The sequence below is a fragment of the Marmota monax genome, unplaced genomic scaffold (assembly GCF_021218885.2).
Source record: "Marmota monax isolate L192 unplaced genomic scaffold, Marmota_monax_Labrador192_F-V1.1 WCK01_AAM20220418_F8-fsc00075, whole genome shotgun sequence".
NCBI classification, from domain to species: domain Eukaryota; kingdom Metazoa; phylum Chordata; class Mammalia; order Rodentia; family Sciuridae; genus Marmota; species Marmota monax.
Window position 1 is genome coordinate 1884177 of NW_026694772.1, and position 25254 is coordinate 1909430.

General features: G+C 33.6%; 1 protein-coding gene across 11 annotated transcripts in view; it reads left to right on the top strand.

The window, feature by feature from the left end:
- Positions 1-25254, top strand: part of Dmd (dystrophin) — a 2205817-nt gene that overhangs the window by 1671956 nt on the left and 508607 nt on the right. For all 11 annotated transcript variants that reach the window (XM_058572890.1, XM_046425263.2, XM_046425265.2 and 8 more), the window contains one exon: positions 1958-2147. In XM_058572890.1, the coding sequence (XP_058428873.1) occupies positions 1958-2147 (190 nt within the window). The remainder of the gene's footprint in view (positions 1-1957; positions 2148-25254) is intronic.

Below are 25254 nucleotides of genomic sequence, written 5' to 3' on the forward strand. Positions count from 1 at the left end.
AGATTCTGGAAGCTGTGACAATGGTTCTGCATTTTTAAATCCTGATAGATGACAATTTTGATATTTGTCCTTGTATTGATAGTTTGGCTTCAAACTACATAAGCCAGCAGGCCAGGTTAGCCCTTGTGCTTTGTGGGGTTTAACTTTGCCCAACCAGAACACTGCACTGCCTTTCAGCTGTGCTGTATTAACATTTATTTAGGAGTTGATAAATAGCTTAGTGCAATGCTTACTTTTTTCCAATAGCTGCATCCTCATAAACCTATTCTACTCTCCACGAGTTAATGCAGACAGAAGATTTTTATCCAGTATGAGTGCCGAAACTACCCTGGGAAAGACTGTGTGCTCAGCAAAAACCTCACCCATGATGAATAAACAGCTCTTCCGGGGGCTTTGCTGCCGCTGGCTCGGCAGGAGTTGTTTGCCTGGTTTGCACATCCCATGATAAAGTTGCTGCTGAAATAAATTGCAGTTTTGCATAATTATTGACAATCACATCTTAACAAGCAGTGTGTATCATATTCAAGTGTTCAATTTTTTAAATCCATTTTTAGCTTATGTTTAATCCCAGAAAGTGTTTGTGTAGTAAGAGAAGGCAAATAAGGCATTTAAATAGAGTACTAATTTCCTCATTTCGGGCAAAATTTACCTGAATCTTTTTAGATGGAACTGTTACTGCCTATGGTAATTTTCCCTCCTGAGCTATTATTATGTAGATGTTTGCTGAGGGTGTGTGTGTGTGTGTATCCACAATGAATATATATATCCAGAAAATGTAAATTTTTAAAGTTTTTGTGTGTGTGTCATTAGGGAATTTATTGCATCCTTTTAAAAGACTAGAGGAATGGGAAAATGGAATGTGGGTAGAAGGAACATTTTTGAGTATCTCTAATGAGTAACTGTGTAATATGTGAAGTGCTAGACTTTACATGCTTTATTGTATTTGATTCTCATCCCAGCCATAGCTACTGGAGATGAGGAAATGAGAAATCACAGAGGTTAGTAACTTGCCATGTCACACAACTGGTAAGGAACACTAGGAATTGAACCCAGATCTGTCTGGTTTTTAAGGCTCTTACTTTTTCCATTACACATAACATTTTTCTTTTGGGGAATATTCGCAGCTGTATGACCATCATCTAATGAAATATGAACCTAGTGAAGTAGTTATAACACTCTAGGGTCATGCAAAATGATATTTTGCACAATGGTTTCTATGAAATGTTGTTTTTCTTCTTGTTAATCTTTCTTTTCCCTTTGCCCTCCAATCCTATTTTTCACCTCCAGTGAAAAAAATACTTTCTGACTGTGTATCTTCTTGACTTTTCTCCTTCCCTGTTTAATCCTTGTTTCTTGCTTCAGGGTGACATCAAGATAGGTGGGGGTGGGGGAGGTGACTTAGTGGCAGAATGCTCACCTAGCACGCATGAGGCACTGAGTTCAATCCTCAGCACTACATAAAAATAAATAAGTAAAATAAAGATATTGTGTTCATCTACAATTAAAAAAAAGATAGGCAAGAGGATAGATTCTAAGGTTTTACCTAAACATTAGCTTTACCTTTTGCAGCATATCAAAATAAGCATTCAATATTGCCCAGCACAAACTACTAAGTTTAAAAGATGATAATTTTGAGTGTCTATGTATGAATTTGCAAATATCCAAAAGTTGTGTCTGGGTGGGTGTGCGTGTGTGTGCATGCGAAAGAACCATTTCTGTAGAGAAGATTTATAGAAATCTGGGATGGTCATTCATTTTTAATAGATATTCTTGCATGCCTATCTCCATGCAGAAGCCTTTAAGGTACATAGAAATGAAGATAAATAGCACAGTATTCAAGTTGTTGTTGCTTAAAGAAGAGCTTGAGCAACAACCCACCTTTGCTCTTTTCATGGAGTTCTCTGGGTACCCCATTCTGATATTTGAGAATTGCATCTGGCTATTTGTTCCTTTGCAGAGTGAGTGAACGAGAGGCTGCTTTGGAAGAAAATCACAGATTACTACAACAGTTCCCCCTGGACCTGGAGAAGTTTCTTGCCTGGCTCACAGAAGCTGAAACAACTGCCAATGTCCTACAGGATGCTACCTATAAGGAGAGACTCCTAGAAGACTCCAAGGGAGTAAGAGAGCTGATGAAACAATGGCAAGTAAGTGAAGCGTTTCCACTTTAGCACTCTTGCAAATCCAATTGAACAACTCTCAGCATTTGTACTTGTAATTGATAAGCTGGGGACAAAATAAAATGGCTGTTTTATACAGCCCGATATATTTCAGCATTTGTGCAAGGAAGAGAGAGGCAGAGGGAAGAGGAAAAGTCATTTGTGATTCGATTTAATACCCTTATCTTCTAAAAAGTATATATTTTTTGACCAGAAAAAAAGCTTGCATATAAAACCAGAGCTTTGGTCAAGCAGAAACTTTGCTCCGACAGAGAAATAAGTTAGGGATTGGTTTATTAAATTGAAAAGGTTGCCATTTTTGAGTGTTTATTTAAAATTTTACAGGGAAAGCATCTGTATGAATTGTCTGTTTTATTTAGCGTTGCTAACTGAATCAGTTTCCCTTCATTACTTTCAGATACATTTTGAAATATTAATCTGGTACTTTGTAGTGTTCTTCCTAACATGATCTGTGAAAATAAAAATGAAATGGCTAAATTTGTCATAGTTAATGATCATACAATATTCAGACAATTGTTTTTCCTAGAAACAAAAATTATTGCTATAACATTTCATAGGCATAAACAGTGAAAACAGAAATGTGAGGTAGTTTTGTTTAAACAGAGTCTCATTGAAAATCATATTTTGCAGTTCAAGGAGGCTCTTCAAATTTATTCTCAGTAACTAATATAGTATACTGGAACTGTTGTGGAGTATTATATATAGTTGGCTTTTCTAACTTTGGTATCATTTCAAATATAATTTGATACGTTAAAAATAATAGAAAGTTTTAGACCAACCTAATTCTTTGCATATTTTAAAATTATGATGAAAAAAGTGATAGCATATCCTATGTTGAAAATAATTCCAAAATGAATCACTACAAGCAAAATTTCTTCCTCTCCTCTCCTCCTAGTTGTTGTTCTGCATCTTGTGGTTTGTCTGGATATGATATTTGATCTACTGTGCTACTCTGGTGCATAGAGTAGGTGATGGTGGCAATTTATAGTGGTTTGAATCTGTCATTCTTGCATTGTCATCCTCCTCTGACCTCACTTGCTCATCCACAATGCATGTTATATTCTTTGATACTTTGGAAGTAATTTCTTCAGAACAATACCTGACCTGACTTAACTTTTACAAATATCTCCCAGGGCTTTTGATAGAATATAAAAGAAATGTAAATTTAGGTTTTTTGCACATTCTTAGATGAATGATTAGATAATATACTTCTGTAACTCATTTTGCTCACACTATTTCATAGATAAATTTTTATTTCACCTTATTAATGTTCATAAAACCACCATAGAATTTTAATAAATACACAAGTTCACATTTTCCTCACAGTTATGGTTGATAAATAATATAATCTTGATTATGAGGATTTTTAAGTAAATTACTTTGAAATGAATAATAATCTTATTATAAAAAATAATTTGATATCATGGATTTAGTAAAATTTCTCTTAAAATAGTGAATAAGTCGCTTGAGAGGAAAGATATATCTATTATCTCCTATACACTTTATATTTGTAATATTAAAAATGAAAATTCATATGTAAACTATGAATCTTGAGAAATCACAAAATCCTGAATCATTAAAGGAAAAACTCACCATGTTTCTTAACTATATTTACTATGGATAAATGTAGAGGAAGCTACATGTTAGGTTCAGATTTCTCAACTCTCAAAGCAATTGAAAATCATGCAGAGAAAATGTCTTAGTTTGTGTTATATTATTGAATAAGATATATGTATTATTTTTCCTTGCTTAGCCAAACCAAAGTTGTTGCTTACATTAAATCTAGTGTTGAACAGGCCACCCTTCTCCATCTTTAACCTGTAGCACAGGTAATGTATAACCTTTAGAGTACCAAAGACAAAAAAAGAAAGTTTGAAAATAAAACAGGGGCTTTTTACTGCCTCTGTCTTAAAGTGATGAACTGTATTTATTGTTAAAAGCCACATAAAACTCCCTAGAGTTCATGAAAACCTTGGCATATCATTTTCTCCTTTAACTATAGTAGGATTAACTAAGTTTCCAAAATTATTTTTAGGCAGTTTTTCTTTCCCCTCTCAGTTAATATTTTGTTTTCTATGAATTCCAGTTGCCTGAGGTTTTAACTACATATTATAGATAGGAATGACCAATTCCAGTTTTTGGTTAGATGGTTGAATAATGGTCTTTTGATGAAAGATTTTCAGATGTCAGGGTAAAAACTGTGAACTTCTGAAACTATTGATTATTTTTAATGGCACATTTCAACTGATTGAACTGAGTCAAAAAATTAGAGTTTAAAAACAACAAAGCTTGAAAGTAAATAAAATGACATACGTTAAGAGATCATATACAATTTCAGCATTTCAACTAAATAGAAGTGTTTGGGGCTTCCCCCCCACCCCGTTTGAATATGAAGTTTTACCTTGAACAAAAGGATTTTTCTTTAATATGTATGAAGAGAAAAAAGTGTCTTGATATGACTCTTTACTTCATTTGAAGAACTTGCTAGCATTGCATTCATTGATTCATGCTGTATAGCATGCTGTATAGCAAGTTATTAAGCCACATTTAAAAAGTGAGCTAGGTACATAGGTGTAGTCAGTGGCATGCTACTTAATAGACAGGCAGGAGGAGGATTAATTGAGCCCAAGAGTTTGAGGGTAGGGTAGCCTGGGCAACATAGTGCAACCCTATCACAAAGAAAGAAAGAGAGAGAGAGAGAGAGAGAGAGAGAGAGAGAGAGAGAGAGAGAGAGAGCGCTTTGTACAAATGCTGCTGAATGGAAAGAGAGAGGGGGTAAAAGCCTTCATAAAATGTGTTTTTCTCTATGACTGCCAATCGGTTGTTCTATATATGGAGACTTGGCTCTTGATAGACTACCCATCACTTTTGTTTATCAGCCACTTCACTGGATATTTAATTTTCCCAGCAATACTCATAATGCATGGGTTCAATAAGCATAGATGTATTATGAAGCATATGCTTCCTGAATGGAATTAACCTGATAAATTCCATTCTGAAACACATTAGAACTTATTTGGTTATTAAGAAAAAGTGTTATTTACTTTTCTTACTAAATCAAGGAAGAATGTTACAGTTGTCCTTGTACTTCAGATGTGTAAATTTTTCTTATGAGTATGGTCACGTCTGATGGTCTAACTGGAATTTCTAAGCTGATATAGTTTTATGGATACCATATAGAGCCTGATTGGTAAAAGTTTGGGAATTTTTAAATTGTGTATTTATCCTTAGAATGAAGACCTATATTCATAATTGAACTAGATTCTTTTTCAATCCAAAATATTTCCTCTTGGGGCCTAACAGAGTTGATAAAGATGTTCATGGTTCGAAGTTCTAACATAAAACACTAGATAACTAAGTAAATATAGGATGAGTCTGCATCTATGCAAATATTTCTTAAGAGTTTCATAAATCCTACCTGGTTCTCCAAACACTCCTGAGAGATCATCAACACCAGTTGTAGATGTGTCTGGGTGTGTGGTAGAGAAAGATGGTCATAAATGGTGTAATTAAGTTCTTTTCTCAGCAAGAACTAAGGAGCAATTGATATATGAAATTCTTTCATCTGTAAGCTGGGTTATGTCTCAGGTCTTCACTAGTCTCATGTGTTTTGCTTATATCTTCTGACAACCTCTCCCCCATTATAAAAATTCTCTTTTATTAAATAAAACATTTCCAGAGAGACAAGTTTGAGAAACTTTGAATTGTATATCACAGTACACCTATAAATTAAGATATATTTGATTTCTAATACATTATTAAATTGGGGGAAGGAGTTTCTTAAGTTTCTCAAAAACAAAACAAACAAACAAACAAAAAACACCCTGGCCAACTAGTTATTTCTAAAAGAAGAAAAACTTCAATCTTAATATCATAATTAGTACCTTGAATAAATTTGAATATCATATTTCTTGGGATAGCTGATATTAGAAAGATAATCTACAGATCCCTACTGCCAACAAAAGGAAATTTTTAGTGTATTCTTTTCTGTTGCTTTAATTTTGAATTGAGTTTTTATGTATTTTTTAGTCTTTCTATTTTGATTGTTGTCTAAAGAGTGTGAAAGTGAATCTTGATATCTTTCTTTTGCCTGCTGTTGACTGCCTACCACTATGGATATGGAAAAATGTTACATACATTATTTCCCTGAAAACTCTTATTAATTCAGCAATCTTTATTAAATATCTGTCATGTATCCATGTGTTAGGTATGATGTAGTGATAAAAACATGTTCAGAGAGGCAATTAAGTGATTTTCTTTCTCTTTTTTTGGAGGGGGGAGCTTTAAAAAATGCAATTTATTTCATAAAGCTCTGGAAGATTAGAGACTTCTCTCAGGCTTGAAGACAGCAGTCTTCTTTCTCTGTCCTTTTCTGGGGGGGGGGGGCGGGGAGAGAGAGAGAGAATGCACTCCGCACTCCAGTGACTCTTCCTCTACTTATAATGGAACTAACCACATCATGATTAGAAACTCTGACCCAAGATAGGTGCTTTTCACACATAGTTTAGACAAAGTGTGGGGTAGTGTAATCAATTTAATAAGTATCAATCCACATTTTTGAATAGAAAAGAAATATTTAATAGAATAGAAAAAAAGAGCTGATCACTCTCAAGTCAGGGTCATTATTTTTTGGTGAAACTTTAGTTTTCACTATATGTATTATGTGTGTATGTGTGTACATGCAGGACTACTATGTACCTTATTCAAAACACTATATTAGAACATGATTTCTGCCTTATTTGAGAAGTGAAGACACAGGCTAAACTGAAATTATGCTAGCAAGATGAAAACTATAGTAGAGAGCTAAAATGATCTAGCAAAGACAGATTATTTAAATTGTTATAATTCCTTTGGAATTAACAATTGGGACAAGATCATATTTTTTAGGAACATTGAAGAATTTACTTCCCCAGTTGTAGCAATGTATTAGAAATCAAAGATAATGTATAGGTACACTAAATTATACCTGTAATCCCAGCACTTTGGGAGACACAGGCAGGAGGATCATGAATTTGAGGCCAGTTCCTTAGTAAGACTCTGTCTCAAAAAATAAAATAAATATATAAACAGAAGATAGAGCTAAGCCTATCAGAGAAGCCAGGAAACTCACATAAAACAGTGGGTTTTTTTAAAAACATTGTTTAGATATCAGAGGAGCTTTCAAAAATGTTGAACTTTGGGTTCCAGCTTTAAGAGATTCCAGTTGGAAATACTGCATGGTTCTCATGACCAGACAAGGTTGAGAAACACCATTTAGAGAAACTCAAAATAATTTGACAGGAATTAGCCAAGTACACAGACTTGGAAAGGGCATTCTTGGCTGAGGAAACAGCAGGTTCAAAGGCCTGGTTAGTGTGGTAGTTTGGGAATCTGAAGGAATGTCTCTATGACTGGAAAATGATTATTAAAAGAAATGAGATTGGAAAGATCAACTGGGGCTAAATTGTGTAGAAAGACAGCATGATATAATAGAGAATGTGCCTTGGAGGTAGAAAGATCCCTATTTAACATTTATTACCTTATTGCCTAACTTCTAAGTCCCATTTATATTTTTCCTACAGTGAGTATAATACTTCACAGGATTTGGTCAAGAGTTAATGATAGGGGCTGGGGTTGTGGCTCAGTGGTAGATTGCTTGCCTAGCACGTGTGAAGCTCTGGGTTTGATTCTCAGCACCACATATAAATAAATAAAATAAAGGTCTATTGATAACTGAAATTTTTTTAAATAGTAAATGATAGGATACAGGGAAGATATCCATAGAGGAGCAGAGTGTTAGACTCAAAGGGCTTGGAAAGTGTAAGCTGTCTTTTCTCTCCCCCTATTTTTTCCACATTTTTATTGATGCATTATAGTTGCACAAATTGATGGGATTTGTTATTACATGTTCATACATGCCACACCATATAATGATATAATTTGGCCAATATCACTCCCCAGGATTCCCCCCGACCCCGGACTGTATCTGTAGTCTTTGGAAACTCACAGCTTTGTTTTATATAAGGAAATGGAATAACCAGACTTGTGTGTTTAAAAGACTATTCTGGTAGTTCTGAGAATGAATTGGAAAGATCTGAGCCCTGTGCAAATACAAAAGTTAGAAAGTTATTTTTGTAATATTCCAACCAAGAAATTATAACTAAGGTGGCAATGTTGAGAAATGAAGTGAATATTTGAGATGTTTGGAGAGAAAATCAACTTGGTAATGTACTCTCTGGGTAGTAGAGGTGACCGAAGAATGTAAGGTAGAAGGAGTCACTATCTACTAACCACTTGACTGAGGACATAATAGTGCCTTCATGGAGTTGCAAAATTAAGAGGACAAACAGGTGTGGTAAGGGAAATCAAGAACTTGATTTGGTCAGTTCCAAGATGTCTGTGAAGAATACAAGTAAAAATATCACCTCCCCAGAAGTGGACCTGAATTTAGAGGTAAAATTTGGAGAAAGGTCTGAATTGACAAACAGCAACATGAAAGGCATAGAAATAAATGATAATACACACATTGATATATAATTATTTTAATTCATTCATGCCACTCAGAAATTCACCTAAATGCCACCAAAGTATATTACTGTAGCCCCAAATTGATATTACATGATGTTATCTTCTATGTTATTCAAAAGGAAATAGCTATGGAAATCCTCCTAATGGCTTAACCATGAGAAAAGACAAAGAATTAGCAAAACTTCTATGTAAAATTCATATCATGCAAAAGTAAAGACATTTGAATAATGTATCCATTTTGAAAATTCTTTTCAATAATGGCCATTAGCTTGTCTCATATAAACAGAAATTTTTATTTTTCTTATTATTCTCATTTATCTCCTATAAAATCTGTATCTCCACATTGACAGTATTACTGACTATAGTACTTAGGAATAGATAACAGAGCTACATACTTGTCTTCTTATTATATACTTTAGTATGTTGTTTTGGACACTGAAATTCTTCTAGATTTCAGAGAGAATCCGAAAGGAAATAGTGAAAGTAATTAAAAGTTTAGCAAAAGGAATCACTGAGAACAAATGTTCATAATTGCTTTTTTGATCTCTTATAGAAAAGAAGACTGAACATAGAAAATAAAAATCTACTTTTTGTCCAATGATGAAAAAATCTACCTCAATTTAAAGCAATATGAGTTTCATCACTAGATTATTAGGATTGTAACATTCTGAACCATGCTATCATGGTCATGTTCATTTGGAAACATGTTAGCCAAATATATTGAAACCTTTAGAACTTACTTTTCTGGATATTGGCATTCCATTAGACAATTATCTGAAATGATACAAGGGATGCACTAAATTGAATAACTTTGTAATTCAGCTACTGTAATTTTCTATCTACAAAAGGTAGAAAAACCCACATAGGTAAGATACTGTGCATACTAAAAAGCCAATTTTGATAGCTCCTAATAACCATTGTCTTTTATTCTTCACAGAGGTTTTGTGAGGATCTTAGAAGGTAATAAATATAAAGGCACTTTGAAAAAGCTTTCTTCAAGTGAAAGGTCCTTATTAATGTTATGAATTACCATTAGACAAAAGTCAAGCCAGAGCTATAAGTCAAATACTGTAACTCTTAAAAATAAGTGGATTAAAGGTATATTAATTAATAATAACTAAAAAATGTACTTTTTGTATTTGGCCAAGTAATTGTACTTTCCTTATCTAGTTTGATTCTCACTAAAGTCCTATGGTGTTATTATTATTTCCATTTTCAATTGAAGAGGTAAAATTATAGAGTTTAAGTATCTATTGTTTCTCCCTTAAAAATATCAACTAATACGTGTTTTATTGCTACAGATTAGAAGGGCTATTATTGCAAAGTCAAAGCCTATCACAATAAATGTTCAGTTTTCTGGAATCAAAACACCATGTATTTATCCAATTATTAGGATAAATGATAATAGCTAATCTTTTTGAATACTTACTATGAACCAGGCAGTATGCTAGCTAAGTACTTTGCTTGTGTGATGTAATATCATCATACTGTTATTACAGATGAAAATACTGAGACTTTCACAGGTTGTGTAATGTCTGCTAAGGTCAAACTACTGTATATAGAACAATCTATTTGATCTTAGTTTGACCTTCTGACCTTCTATTAATCCTACCATCCTACCCACTACCCACTGACCTAGCATTCTAAACAATGACTCAAGATAACCAAAAGCAAGGTTTAAGTCATTTACCTAATAGGAATGTGTTGGTTAATGGAATTATTTCTGCTTCCTAAACACTCTTCTTACCTTTACATTTTCCGGCCCAGTTTCTACATTTTTCTCTCAACTGAAACACTTCTCTACACAATCACCATATCTATCAAATACAAGTGTTCTTAAACAAATCCTCATTATCCTAGAAAACTGTGCTTATTTTGGTATTGTTACCCACCCAAGTCTACTGAAAAATTGCTCACCTTTTCACTTACTGGGATGATGTATTATGCTAAAAGTCTCCCTACCTCTCTACTAATTCCTTCCTCTTTCCTATCTAGTTTGATTCTCACTAAAGTCCCATGGTGTTGTTATTATTTTCATTTTCAACTGAGGAACTATTCAAGGTATCTTTTTTTTTATTCTCATCAATCTCATTATCTTCATTCAATAGTCAATCTGTAGTTACTAAGTGTCAGATATGTGCTAGATATTTTACCAGAAATAGTCTCCTGGCTATCTCCTTTAATCCAATGTTTGAGTATTTTTTTTAATAAATTTCTAGTATTTATCCTACATTTCTTACTGGACGTGGGGCATTGCTTACTAAATGTCTCACAGACAGCATAAATTCAATATGACTGAAACATACACAAAATCTTTATCTCCTATCTTGCTATTTATCATAATACCATCTCTTTAGTCAGAGATATTTCAAACCATGCAGTCATTTCTACATCTACTTCTCATTTGCCTCACTTTCAAGTTCATTTTCAAGATCTATGGATTTTGCCTCTATAATTCTTTATATCTATTTATTTTTCTCCAGGAAACCTTTTATCTTCCTCCACTCATTCTTTCCCACAAATTGCTTCAAGCCAACCTTTAGATTGCCATTTCAAACTACGCTTCCTAAATAATAACTTAAAATGTAACTAGAATATAAATGCCATGAGGGGACATATTTGATTTATCTCACTTAGTAATATATTCCCATTTCCCAAGACAGTGCCTGACACATGATAGGTTCTCTATAAATGTTTTTCAACAGATCAAATAAATATATAACTCCCCTTTTCAAACACTGTTTATGACTTTGAAAAGCCTTTGGAATGTCCTATAAACTCCTTCACTTGACTCTCAAGGATTGGCCCCAAATTTCAATTTCAAATCTCATTTCTTATTTTATTTCTCCCATTTTCCTCAACTCCTACAAATACAGTGTGGTAGTCATCACTATGACCAAAATATCTGACATGAACAACTTGGAGAGAGAAAGATTTATTTGGTGATCACAGCTTCCAGAGGTTCAGTCCATGGTCAGCTGACTTCATTGCTCTGGGCTGGAGGTAAAGCAGATCATCATGGTAAAAGGGTGTTGTGGAAGAAAGCTGTCAGTTCATGGTAGTCAGAAAACAGATAGGAGTGGAGGATCATCTAGCAGCAAAATATAACCCCCTGGGATATACCTCCAGTGACCTACATCCTTTGGCTACACCCCACCTGCCTATTGTTACCACCCAGTAATCATTCAAATTATTAATCCATCAAATGGATCAATGCACTGATTAGGTCACAGCTCTTATAATCTGATCATTTCACCTCTGAACATTCCTGCATTGCCACATGAGCATTTAGAGGGATATCTCATATTCAAACCATAACAAACAGGTAGCCAAACTAGTTTGGTGTCTTTAAATCACCTGATATATTCCCTTAAGATTCATTTTCTTCATCTCAGCTTATCCAGATGCTATATACTTTTCAAGGAAAATCAAGTTCAAATCTCCCATCATTCCCTGAGGTCCTGAGCTAGAAGTCATCTTGTCTCTCTCTTTATTCTATTGGTATTTCGCTTCAGTATAAGTGATGTTTAGTGCTTTCTGCATTCTATTAGAGAAACTAGACAGGACAGCCTTTAATAGTGTGAGCTTTGAAGCTTGACTACCTGGGTTTAAATTGTGATTCTGGTATTTACTGACCATGGACACTTTTCTTAATTGATCTCAGAATATATAGCTATAAATAAAGGGTAATGACAACAGCTACCCTTCAGGTTCTAATGAGGGTGATATGAATTAATATATGTGAAGTGTATAAAACAGTGTCTGACACATAGTAAACACCCAATAAATACAGTTAGTATGTCATTGCTATTTTAGGTGTGTGCATGTGTGTGTGTATAGTATATAACTTAGTGTATATATTTATAAATAAAATTCAGCATTGGTCATTTTACTATAGGATCCTTGAAGGCACAATCCTCATTTGATCTGTGAAAAGCTACTTAATAAGAAATGGATGAATAAAAGAAACTATGACTATGCCTACTGTTGGCTACCATGAGTGCTAGAACTTCATTTTTAAAGGCAGCTTTAATTGTTCTATATTGTTAATATTTAAAAGATTTTAGCTCTTGAATGTAAATACTGAATCATTTTTCAAAAAGCTCTTTAAAGTCTTCAATTAAGTCTTCTTTAATACCCCATTCTTGAGGATAAACATACTACACTGAAAATTAAAAAGACATTTTGATTTCATAATGACCTCCTTAGAGAAATCAATTGACTTGCCATCCTGTTTCAACTAAACACAAGACATTGAGCTTCCCTGAAACACTTTCGTAACAGTAGTTCATTTTCCTTCATACACTCTGAGCAACATAGCAAATTACACAATGCTTTATAGATATGTTCATAAAATTAATAAAGTTGTTTAAAATGCATCGTATGTAGCAGTAGCACTGATGACAATGAGAAAGCTTCATTTTCTTTGATCTCCATCAGAACTTGGACAAGATCTGAATAATTTCAGGCCTTTATCTCCAAATGAGAATTGAAGAAGTTAGAAAGTGGGAACTCAGAAAAAGTCAAAGAATTTTATGCCACTTTCTCTTCCTCTCTTCATCTAGCTTCCAAGAATTCTTAAGAGTCAGTGGTCTTTGATAGAAGAATGTCCAGGCTGAAAATGTTATTCCTTTCTGTGAATATGGAAATCTCTCCTTATCCTATTAGAAAATTCTGGAAGTATAAATTTGGGAGACAAAGAGTCTTCAGCATTGTATTTACAAATTATTAAAAAAAGAACTTAATCTTAGTGTCTCTCTTGTGCATTTTATAATTGTGATGATAAAACATTGGAGGTATTAGTCAAAGATTAATAATATTCAAAATAATTTAGGTTATCAGCATGCAATTTTCATTCCACATGAGGTCCATTTGCAGTTTACATGGTTTTCTAAATTACATTAAAATGAAATGTCAGAAAGTTCACATTTTTTCATGTTTAACAGCATCAATCTTTAAAGAAAAGTTATTGAACAAAGGTCTATGCATAAATCAGCCATTCCCTGTAGAGGTAAAGGAAGTCATTATACCTGGTTATGAAAGAGAGTTTCATGAATACAAGGGGCATAAATCATTCCCCTCTGGAGATCATATTAGTCTAGATGGAAGAATGTCTATTTCCTGATAGTGAGAAAGGAACAAATTACTTTTGTTTGCTCCTGCATCTGTGGTTATCCTTGAGAAGTCTGTTAGCATGTTGACTATTCAATATTATTAATATTATGACTTAGAACTGTCTGAATCCTTATAAATGTAGCCTTTAAGTTTTCTTAAGCTTTCAGTTTTTCCTTTCTAATGTTTTTTCACCTCCAACACCTTTTAAAATACATCATTCTTTGGAAGTTACAGAAAGTTATTCTTTGCAGGAAGCAGCATTTTGCCTGCTCTCCTGAGCCAACTATGTTTCACCTCCATCCATTGCTCCCAATTCAACAATTCAATATTGGATTCAAATTAGGGCTATGACCCCAGATAGAATGAGACCTAGATATTTATGAGCCACTCAATCAGGCATTCTGCTCAATGATCTACTCCATAAATCCTATTTTTAGTTTTAAAGCAGTTTCACAAATGGTTGCAAAATGGTTGTACATTACATTTTTAAAATCTGAAATGAGTGGAGATAGCATTTTCTCCTATTATGGAAAAATGTTGATGTCCTGTTTTAGAGTAGAAAACAGTTGTCATTATTGAGATGTATTTTCCTTCCATCACTAAAATAAATTTTGATATTATGGCAATTTATACATAGTAGAAGAATGTACCTTTTAAGTGGATTCCCAAATGTGCCTTTTAAGGAGAACTGTTGAGAAGTGAGATCTCCTGTAGAATAGTGAAGAAGCATGAGAATACAAAGGTCGATATGATAGGGAATTATCTTTAAAGAGGAATGGATATTTGTGGGATTTGTGGAAAGAGGACAACAAGACCTAGCCAAGGAGGGAAAGGAATAAAACGAATGTGAATTCAGAGTCCTTTGGGCACCTAGAGGAAGGATAGAAAGCCATTCTGGTTAACTTTTGATACATAACAAAACAGTCCAAAACTTGATGGTTTAAAACAGTAACAGTTACTTGTTCCTCCACATGCTTCAACTCTTGGTCATTGCTCTGCCTCCTCTCATGAATACTAGCTGGTCTTGCCTCTTGGAGCAATTGAAGATATATCAGTATGCTGATATTTTTATTTAAACTTCTTTTCTACAATAGAACATAATTTTCCTTCTTTCTTACAGCTGTAAAATACTCTGTCATTTAACAATTAAGATTAAATATCAATCACAACTAAGTATCTTCTCAAATAACAATATGGATGCCGAACATTTTACTTCCCTTTTTTATTTTCTTTCTCTACAGTTTGCCCCAAAGTATACTACTAATAACAGAGCCCATCTTTGCCAATAGATATTTAGACTATACCTGTGAATAATAATCGTATTTGCACAGCTTTACTATCTAATATGGGCATAGGTAACCTTAAGAAGGTCTTAGTGGTTCTCAGATTAGTCTATCTCCTTCAACTCTCTTTCCTTTCCCCACCCACTCTCCCATGCTTTGTATTTCATGTTCTTTTTAAGTGACTTTCAACTAGAAAATGCCTTTATCATCTCTGTACCTGCCTCCAGGCTCTATCCATTTCATTCATCAAAAAATGCCCTTTCTGAATTCTTTCTCTCATTTAAAAGCCATTTATTAAAGTTAGACAAATGATAGAAATTAATTTCTTAAAGATCCAGAAACATTGTCTTGAGCAACAGGTGACAAGGATCCAGCAAAATGACATGTAAGCTAATATGGGTGAATCTTGGAGGTATTATGCTGAGTTCAATGATCCAGACACCAAAAAGTGATTCCACTTATATAAGGTGCCTAGAATAGTGAAATTCAGATAAACAGAAAGTTGAAGAGAGACTTCCAGGGGCTGGGGTTAGAAAAGTATGGGGGCTTCTTGTTTAATGTGTATCTGAGTTTTGGTCTGAGATGATGGGAAAGTTCTAAAGATGGATAATGATGGTTACACAACAGCATGAATGTAATTCATAACCATCTAACTATACTCTTAAAAATGGTTAAAATGGCAGATCCTGTGTTATGTATATTGATCATAATAAAAAGTGAAAAAGAAAACATGAGCTAACAGACAACTCCTTAAAGGATTTTCCTTATGGCAATAGTATGGTATCAGAGAGAAAAAATATCTTATTTACAGATCAGGAGATCTGAGTTCTTATTCTCACCATAAGCCTGGGTGACTTTGGGTAGTCAGTGTTATTGGAGAACACAGGTTTGTATTCTTGAAAATGATGGAGCTATACAAAGGAAGTATTTCTCCAAGTTGTTCTACTCCCAGCACCATATTTACTTGGAAAGTTTATTAAAAATGCAGTATGTCAGAAGCTGACTCTCTAGGGATGGGCCAGGAATTTGCAGCACCCCCAGGTAGTTTCTATACACACTTAAATTTGAGAACCACTGGACTAAATGCTTGCTTAAGGCTCTTTCAGCTCTGAAATTTAATAGATTTTAATTCTACAAGGCAGATTGTGCTCAGGCAGAAGAAAGAAATGAAGAAAATAATAGACTTTCTGCTTGTGCTGACGCATTTTTCATTTGGTATCTCCATCTCCAAAGCCAAGCCAATCAGGAATAGTATTGTTTATTCCTCCCACTGTTTGGGGAGAGACATGAGGAAAAGCTAAGCCAGATGGTACCTAGGAAGATTTACATTACCACTTTCTTTCTTTTGCATTTGCATATTATATAAAACTGTCCATGCCTCCATCTGAGCCATTATCATTAATTTAATGTTATTATCTAATGGCTCATGACATTAAATTATAACTTTAGCCTAACATGACCAAATTACAGTATTAGAAAGTTTCTTTTAGGTCAGTTCCTCTAACTTTTCGTTATGTTTCAGCCTTGATTTAGAGACTCTTCTCACTTTCATAAAAATGCATTTTGTTACATACGGCCTAGGTTATACACAATTTCTCAAAAACAGTTTGTCAAGAAAGGATGGAATGTTTTGTTTTGATTTGGAGAGTGTGTACATGCATTCATTTATAGTACTGAAATGGCTTCTGTCTGGGGCTATATATAAGATAAAATGTGAAGACTGGTAAGTTAGTTACCACCCACACTTGATTGAAAGTGAATGGTTTATCTAAGTATCCTTTAAAAGTATAACCCCTTTAGCTGCATTTTATTAATCAATGAAGTTCTATCCAAACTTATGACTTGAATAAATAATTGTGCATCTATAATTTTGTGTAGATTATTATCTTACATATTTATATTTTATATAGACTCAGGTAATAAAATACATCATTCTTGTTAATTTAAGCAAAGATTTATTCTGCAGCAGGTTCTCATTGATATGATTTTACATTTTGAGACTTTTTTCCTCAAATATACATGTTTGCACATAAAATATTTGTTTTTCATGAGGTTAAAATATAAAATAGCTTACAAACAGAGAGAGAGGTATATTTGGAAGGAAGAGAGAGTAGAGGGGAGAGAAAGCAAGAAAGAAAAATATAAATTGCTTCTCTTCCTATTCTGCAAAATTTAATAAACCAAGGAAGAAAGGAGTAAATATTCTGGCTGGGCATGGTGGCATATGCCTGTAATCCCAGCTACTCAGGAGGCTGAGGCAGAAGTATTGTAAGTTCAAAGCCAGCCTTAGCAACTTAGTGAGGTCCTATCTCAAAATACAAAATAAAAGGGGCAGGCTGGGTGGTGGCTCAGTGGCAGAGCACTTGCCTAGCATGTGTGAGACACTGGGTTAAATCTTCAGCACCACATAAAAAATAAATAAATAAAGTTATAAAAATAAAAAGAAATATAAAGGGCTGGGGATACAGTTCAGTGGTAAATCACTCCTGGGTTCCATCACCAGTAACAATGGGTCGGGGGAGAAACTACACTGACCCAGTAAAATAGCAGATATAGAAATGTGGTAGAGGGTGATGGGTGTACACAGTGGTTAAGTATTTCCCTAGCATGCACAAGACCCTGGATTTGATCCCTAGCACCAAAGGAAGGGAAAAAAATGTAGTAGAAAATCCTCCCACTGCTTCATCAATGTGACACTAAAGGTCTGACACAAGTCATGACAGCATTTCAGCTCACTAAAATTCAGACAATTGACCTACCATGTGAGAATCTCAAAATGAGTTTAGGTGAGAGTATAGAAGTTGAAATCCAATAATATATGCAACAGTGATCCTGCCAAGATTGCACATTGAAAGCAAATTAGTCCTCTAATAGAGAAAGCAATTTGAAATTCATTCTCTGAACAGGTTTTCAAGAACATTCTTTTTTTTTTTTTTTTACTTTTCTTTTTATAAAAAAGGAATGCCACCAAATAAACAAAATTCAGAAGATGAGGGGGAGAAATAAAAAAACTAAGGTGGAATTCTGAGAAAATAAGTGTGACTGTGTGCACATTCTCTCTCTCTCTCTCTCTCTCTCTCTCTCTCTCTCTCTCTCTCTCTCTCTCTCTGTCTCTCTCTCTCACACACACACACACACACACACACACACACTCAATGAGATAGTAGTTTGCCTACATGAGGTATCTGTTTGAGAAGTCCCATTGCTGTAGGTTGCTGAAGTGACTAATTCTCATGATGTGACTTATTTTCTTTTATATGGTATTGGAAAAGAAAATCAATTTATCCCCAATTTTTAAGGGCAGTGTTATATTCTGATTCTAATAAAATATATACTCTTCAAATAAGCAACTTCAGAGTTGGGTAAGACAAGATTGCTGACTCAAATGGCATGTTCCACTCTCTCTACTAGAAATTGCTCCATGTGTCTGTATTCACACACATTGCTGAAGGATTGTCTCCAATAAAATATCTTTTAATTCTTTAAAGACTCTGAGGACAGAAGGGGAAATTGGATTATTTATTTCTTAAATGGAGTAGCAGGCTAACCACTGACAATAATAATAATAATAATATAGAGCAATCATCTAGCACAGGTAAATATTATGGTAAAAAATTATGTTCTGGAGAACTCAGGAATATAAGCAAGTACACAAACATTATTGTCATGTTCTGTAGTATATTTAGAGAAACTTATGTCCTTGTAGTAAATTTAATGATTAGTCCATTTATTCCCTTCTCTGCAGTCACAGCCTTAACTTTGCTTCCTTACTGCTGGCATGTTTTTTCCAACCTGTGGCTTTAGGACTTGAGCATGTGTTTTTCTTTAGCAAATGGCAAGTGAGTGGGCAATAGTGACCATTGACTACTTTTAAGCCTAGGCCTTAAAAGAAAAGCATGTGTTTTTTTTTTCTTTAAAAGGACATTTATTTACATTTTAAAAGAACATTTACATACAAAACATGACAGAATACTTCATAGGCCACTTTACACAATAAAATAGGCATTAAAAATATGTTTTGCAATCATAAACACCCAGGTGCACTAATGTCAGTCACACGGGTTTAAAGTTATGAGTAAACAAACCATATTCATTTAGAAATAAGTCAAAAAAGCAAATGCATAAATGCATATCACTGTCACAGGTAATTGTGTGTACCCAGGTTTTTAGCTTTGTAACTGTGGTCATCTGAAATACCATAGAGGAACAATTGAACTCTTTTTTTTTTTTTTTTTTTTTTTTTTTTTGCAAACACACACTTCCTTTATTTTAAATTATTTTATTAGGGCTTTATAATTATACATATTAGGTGGGTCATCCCAATAAACTCATGCATGCATGGAAATTGATTTCAGTTCATGATCCCCCTTTCCTTCCCCATTTTCCCTCCCATTCTTTTCCCCTTCTCTTTCTTCTACTCTACTAGACTTCCTTTCACTTGTCTATTAGTTTGTATTTGATTGGTTCTTTTTTTAATTGGTTGTTCAAAACATTACAAAGCTCTTGACATACCATATTTCATACATTAGATTCAAGTGGGTTATGAACTCCCATTTTTACCCGAAATACCTCACCAGCATTTATTGTTCTTCTTATTCTTGATCATTGCCATTTTAACTGGAGTGAGATAGAATCTTAGTGTAGTTTTGACTTGCATTTTCCTGATTGCCAGAGATGTTGAACCTTTTCTCATGTATTTTTGGATTTTTGAACTTCTTCTATTGAAAAGTTTCTGTTTAGTTCTTTGCCTACTTATTGATTGGATTATTTTTTGGAATGCTAAGTTTTTTGAGTTATTTGTATATTCTACATATTAATTCCCTATCAGGGAAGTAGCAAGCCAAGATTTTCTCCCATTCTATAGGTTCTCTATTCATGCTCTTAATTGTTTCATTAGCTGTGCAGAAACATTTTAGTTTAAAGGCATCCCATTTATTGATTGTTGGTTTTATTTCTTATGCTTTGGGTGTCTAGTTTAGGAAGTCTGTGCCAGCACCTGTATGATGCAGTGTTGACTCTGTTTTCTTCTGGCAGTTTTCTTCTAATCTAATTTTTAAGTCTTTGATCCATTTCGATTTGAGTTTGTGTAGATGAAAGATAGATGTCTAATTTAATTTCTACATATAGCTATCCAGTTTTCTGAGCACCATTTGTTTAAAAAAAAAAAGGCTGTCTTTTCTCCAAGATACATTTTTGGCACTTTTGTCAAATATCAGATGGCAATAGGTTTGTGAGTTTGTCTCTGGATCTTCTATTTTATTCCATTGATCTTCATGTCTATTTTGGTACCAGTAACATAACAGTATGTTCCTATTTGGACTTTTTACATATATATGAGAAGAACATGCCTGTCTAGGCTGCTAGACTCAGGAAGAAAATGAGAGCCATATATAGCAAGGCTAGAGCAGTCGTGTACAACCAGAAGAAATGTTCTTTGAAGCCATTGAACTTTATGCTATATTATTGTGATAATAGATAACTGAGACTATATAAACTTTTGTTTTCCCTAAACACATATAGAAAATTAATATCAGCCATCTTTATGGTAAAAATATAAAGCCTGTATTTTGTTTTAATAGTTCACTGTCAAATATAAATTTTCAAATAATCAGATGTTCCTTTGGTGATGCCACTATATTATACTTTTACATCATGAATACACTGTTTATTTATGTTAATTATTTGTAAGTAACACTTGTACCATCAATCTTGAGTTGCTAGCACATTTCTGTACCAAGTTTTGGAAAAATGTATCAGCTACCCCTTATTCATTAAAGTAATAACATATTTTCTTATCTTTATTTATTTTTATGTGGTGCTGAGGATCGAACTCAGTGCCTCATACGTACAAAGGCAGGTGATCGACCACTGAGCTACAGCCCCAGCCCCAGCCCCAATAACTTATTTTATTTTAATGCATCATGCACTGCAAGGAGAAACTGGCTTTTGATTTTGGGAGAGAGATAAAAGTATTGAATACTGACACCTAATTTAACCTTCATGATGTTATAGGATTTTGATAATTGCTCTTGTGGTTTGTCTATATGTGAAAATCCTTTCCATTTTGCTACATAATATTAGAAATATGTGATAGATTTGTTATAAACATTTTGTTGGTGAAATCATTAAAACTAAAACCATAGATCTAGTTAAATAAATGTGTACAAAACAATACTACTTAAAACAATATTATTAAGATAGTTTTTAAATGATACTTTTTGCATGGCTTTTGAATGACTCAGAATTTCTTTGTGTTTAGTTCTTGAATCTAAACCATATTATCTATATAAAAATAAATATAAGCTCAAGATAATCAAGCAGTATATTTGCCTTGACAACAATCTTTATGTATTCAGATTTCATTTAATATTAAGCTTCTCCATTTTGAACTGATATTTCTTTACCTATCTAAAATTGGGGAAATGACACAAGACAATACTTTTAACTGACTCTGCTACTTTAGCCAAATTAAATTTGAGCTTTTCAAAAGACATTGCCTAGTTAATTCAAAGAGACATTTGAAATGATTACTGTAAATATCTTTTTCCCCATATTTTTAGTGGTGCATTATAATTGAATGTAATGGTGGGAATTGTTGACCCACATATTTGTACAAGTGCACAGTATAACAACTATAATTTGATCAGTATTCCCCAATATTTCCCCTTTCCCTCCCATTGTCCCTCCCCCTGGTCTCTTTCCTCTACTGATTCCCCTTTTATTTTCATGAGATCCTCCCCACCTTTCTTTTCCTTTTTCATCTTTCACTTCCACACATGAGAGAAAACATAGAACCATTGAACTTCTAAGTTTGGCTTATTTCACTTAACATGATGGTCTCCAGGTCCATCCATTTTCCTGCAAATGACATAATTTCATTGTTCTTTATGGCTGAATGAAACTTCATTGTGTATGTATAGTAATATATGCATACCCATGTTTACAGCAGTGCAATTCAAAATAGGCAAACAGTATATATTTTAAATTAATTAATGTCATAAACTGTTGCCAGATGAGTTAGGTAGAGTTGTGATTTTTATTGATCCCAGGAGAAGATACACTGTAATCTAAAATGTCCACAAGTGTGATTGCTCAAAACTATAGGAGATTGGTCCTCTGCAAGGACCAATTTTTTTTTTTTTTATTTCTTGAGAAGTTTCTTTCCAGTGTCTAAAGCAACTGCAGCCTGATTTCTATATAGTTCTAGTTATGGTTATTACTATATGATTCAGTATCTGTACTGTAGTCTAAAGAGTAAATGGAGTGTATGTTCTGGATAAAGCACTTGAGGAACAAAAGGAAGTTTGATGTGAACCTGCATATCCAACATTATTGTTTGAATTTTCTGGAAGAGAAGGTCACATGATATGTCTTGCTGCTTCTTGTTCCATGTCATAAGTGTTATTCCTGTAGAAGAGGAGTAGACAGTGGGAAGAAAATGAAATCTGCCAATACTGTGAATATATAAATAATAAAAATGGCAGAAGGACTGATTAATTCTGAATCATTTTTATAAAATGACTGGAGCCGTGAAAATGCTCAGTCTGCACAGCTGATTGGGAAATGTATGCAATCTGTTGATTCAGAATTCATTTATGAATGCTCTCTTCCAGAGATTTATGTACCAGAGTTCTTAAAAATATTTTCACCCACATGAAAAAACAAAATTACAGACCTGGGAGATTCCCATTTAAAATGGAAGAAAGTGTTTTCCCACCTTAAGAACAACTTTCAAACAGATGACTGATACAAATGAATCAAAGGCAGTTTTGTTTTATAAAATAGTTCCAATCAATATATACTTATTGTTTGGGAAAATAAAAAGCTAGATTATTTGATTCTTAATAGAAAATTTAGTAAATATAAGTGAAAGCTATAGATTTTAGTTTGGGGATCCTATGAAGAGGAGGAATAGATTCATCATTGGTCTTTTAATCTCAAGTAGGGTGTGTTACCTGTGTTGTGAGCAATATGTAGAATATTATAACAAGAGAAGTCCTTTTTGCTAACTCTAATCAGTAACCATTGTGCACTGTATGTTATTTATGTTTCTTTCTGATTTGTAGACAAAAATATGACAGAATTTTTGTAATTTGTAAATGATATAGGTTTCATAAACTAACCCCAATAGGTTAGTTTATGAAACCTATATCATTTACAAAATCAGTTTTATTTGTATGTTCATTTCAATATTTCTTTAAGTTACTGAAACCAAGCAACATCCTTTGCTTTTAGTTTTGTTAAAGCAAATTTTGTTTTCTGAAGTTGCTTCTTCAAAAAACTAAATCAATAACATTCAACTAGTAGAGTGTCTAATCTCTTTTCAGTATTTGTTTCTCAACTATGCTGATTTTAGTTCAGAACAAGTTAAGTACAAATTTATTGAACAGATTTAGGTCTGTATTTTAAATTTGTTTTCTAAACAATATTAGAATACCCAAATTACTTGTGCTAGATATTACCACATTCATTGTTTACTTTAAGATCCCAATTGATACATTCAATTCACAGTATTTAAAATTGATTCATTTTTTATTTATATATGACAGTAGAATGCATTACAATTCTTATTACACATATAGAGCACAATTTTTCATATCTCTGGTTGTATAAAAAGTATATTCACACTAATTCATCTTTATACTTGTACTTTGGATAATAATGATCATCACATTCCACCATCATTTATAACCCCATTCCCCCTCCCTTACCCTCCAACCCCTCTGCCCTATCTAGAGTTCATCTATGAACTCTATTCCCTCTCTCTATCCCACTATGAATCGTCCTCCTTATATCAAAGAAAACATTTGGCATTTGATTTTCAGGGACTGGCTAACTTCACTTAGCATTATCTTCTCTAACTCCATCCACTTACCTGCAAATCCCATGATCTTATTCTCTTTTATTGCTGAGTAATATTCCATTGTGTATATATGCCACATTTTTTTATCCATTCATCTATTGAAGGGCATCCAGGTTGGTCCCACAGTTTAGCTATTGTGAATTGTGCTGCTATAAACATTGATGTGGCTGTGTCCCTGTAGTATGCTGTTTTTAAGTCCTTTGGGTTTAGACCGAGGAGAGGGACAGCTGGTTCAAATGGTGGTTCCATTCCCAATTTTCCAGGAATTCTCCATACTTCTTTCCATATTAGCTGCACAAATTTACAGTCCCACCAAACCAATGTAGGAGTGGACCTGTTTACCCACAGTTAATAAATTAATATTTTAAAAAAATGAAAGTATTGCATATTCTCTTTTATCCAGAAAAAAAATTCTTAACAATCAAATAAGATGTAACTTTTCAATCAAAAAAAATATGAGCTAGGTATCTTTCTCCTAATATTTATAATGGAATCTAGCAATCATTTTCTTAAGTTTACTGGCACATTTCTTGGTGTTCTTTGAATTCAGTCAGTGTACTCACATTCAGAGGATACTTTAATCTTGTTAAAATCTCAAAGTAATGGGAATGATGAAATACATAACAACCTCACAGTTTCTTATGAAAACCCTTGTTTACTAAAGGACATAGGTTAGTAGAACATGGTCAGAAAATCAAAATTTAGTCAACCAACTCTCCTCCACATCTACAAGCTACTACATAGGTTTGAAGTCATACAGAGTTATACAAAAGTACCTAGTGCCCTTGACTAAGAGGGACATCCTAACAACTTCCTTATTTTTATCTGCCCATATTTGTGCTTTTCCTCATTTCTCATTAAAATTTCTTGAATATAGTCCAAGCAAAGTATTCATTAGTCATTATCATTTAACTAATCTTAGCATTAATATATGCCCAATTAATTTAAGCAGTTAAAAACAGAAGTTTTAGTCTCCTGACATAAATGATTTCCTTAGAAGAAACCTGCTGAAAATCTCCTAAAATGCAACTTTTATTAAGAACTATGCATTAGTATCACCTATAGCTGCCAGAGTTTGACAGGAACCAGATTTGATGATGCCCAGGGGACCTCAATCTCTCAACTCATTTTTCCCCTGTATGGTCTCTTTAATTGCATTATTAATAACTATTTAAAGCTACAACTGATGAACTAGTCAAGTATTTAAACTTTGAAGAGAAAAATCAACCCATTACAACCCTCTTTTTAACCTTTAATACCTAAAATGTATATACCTGTTTGGTACATAGGGAAATGAGCACCACTT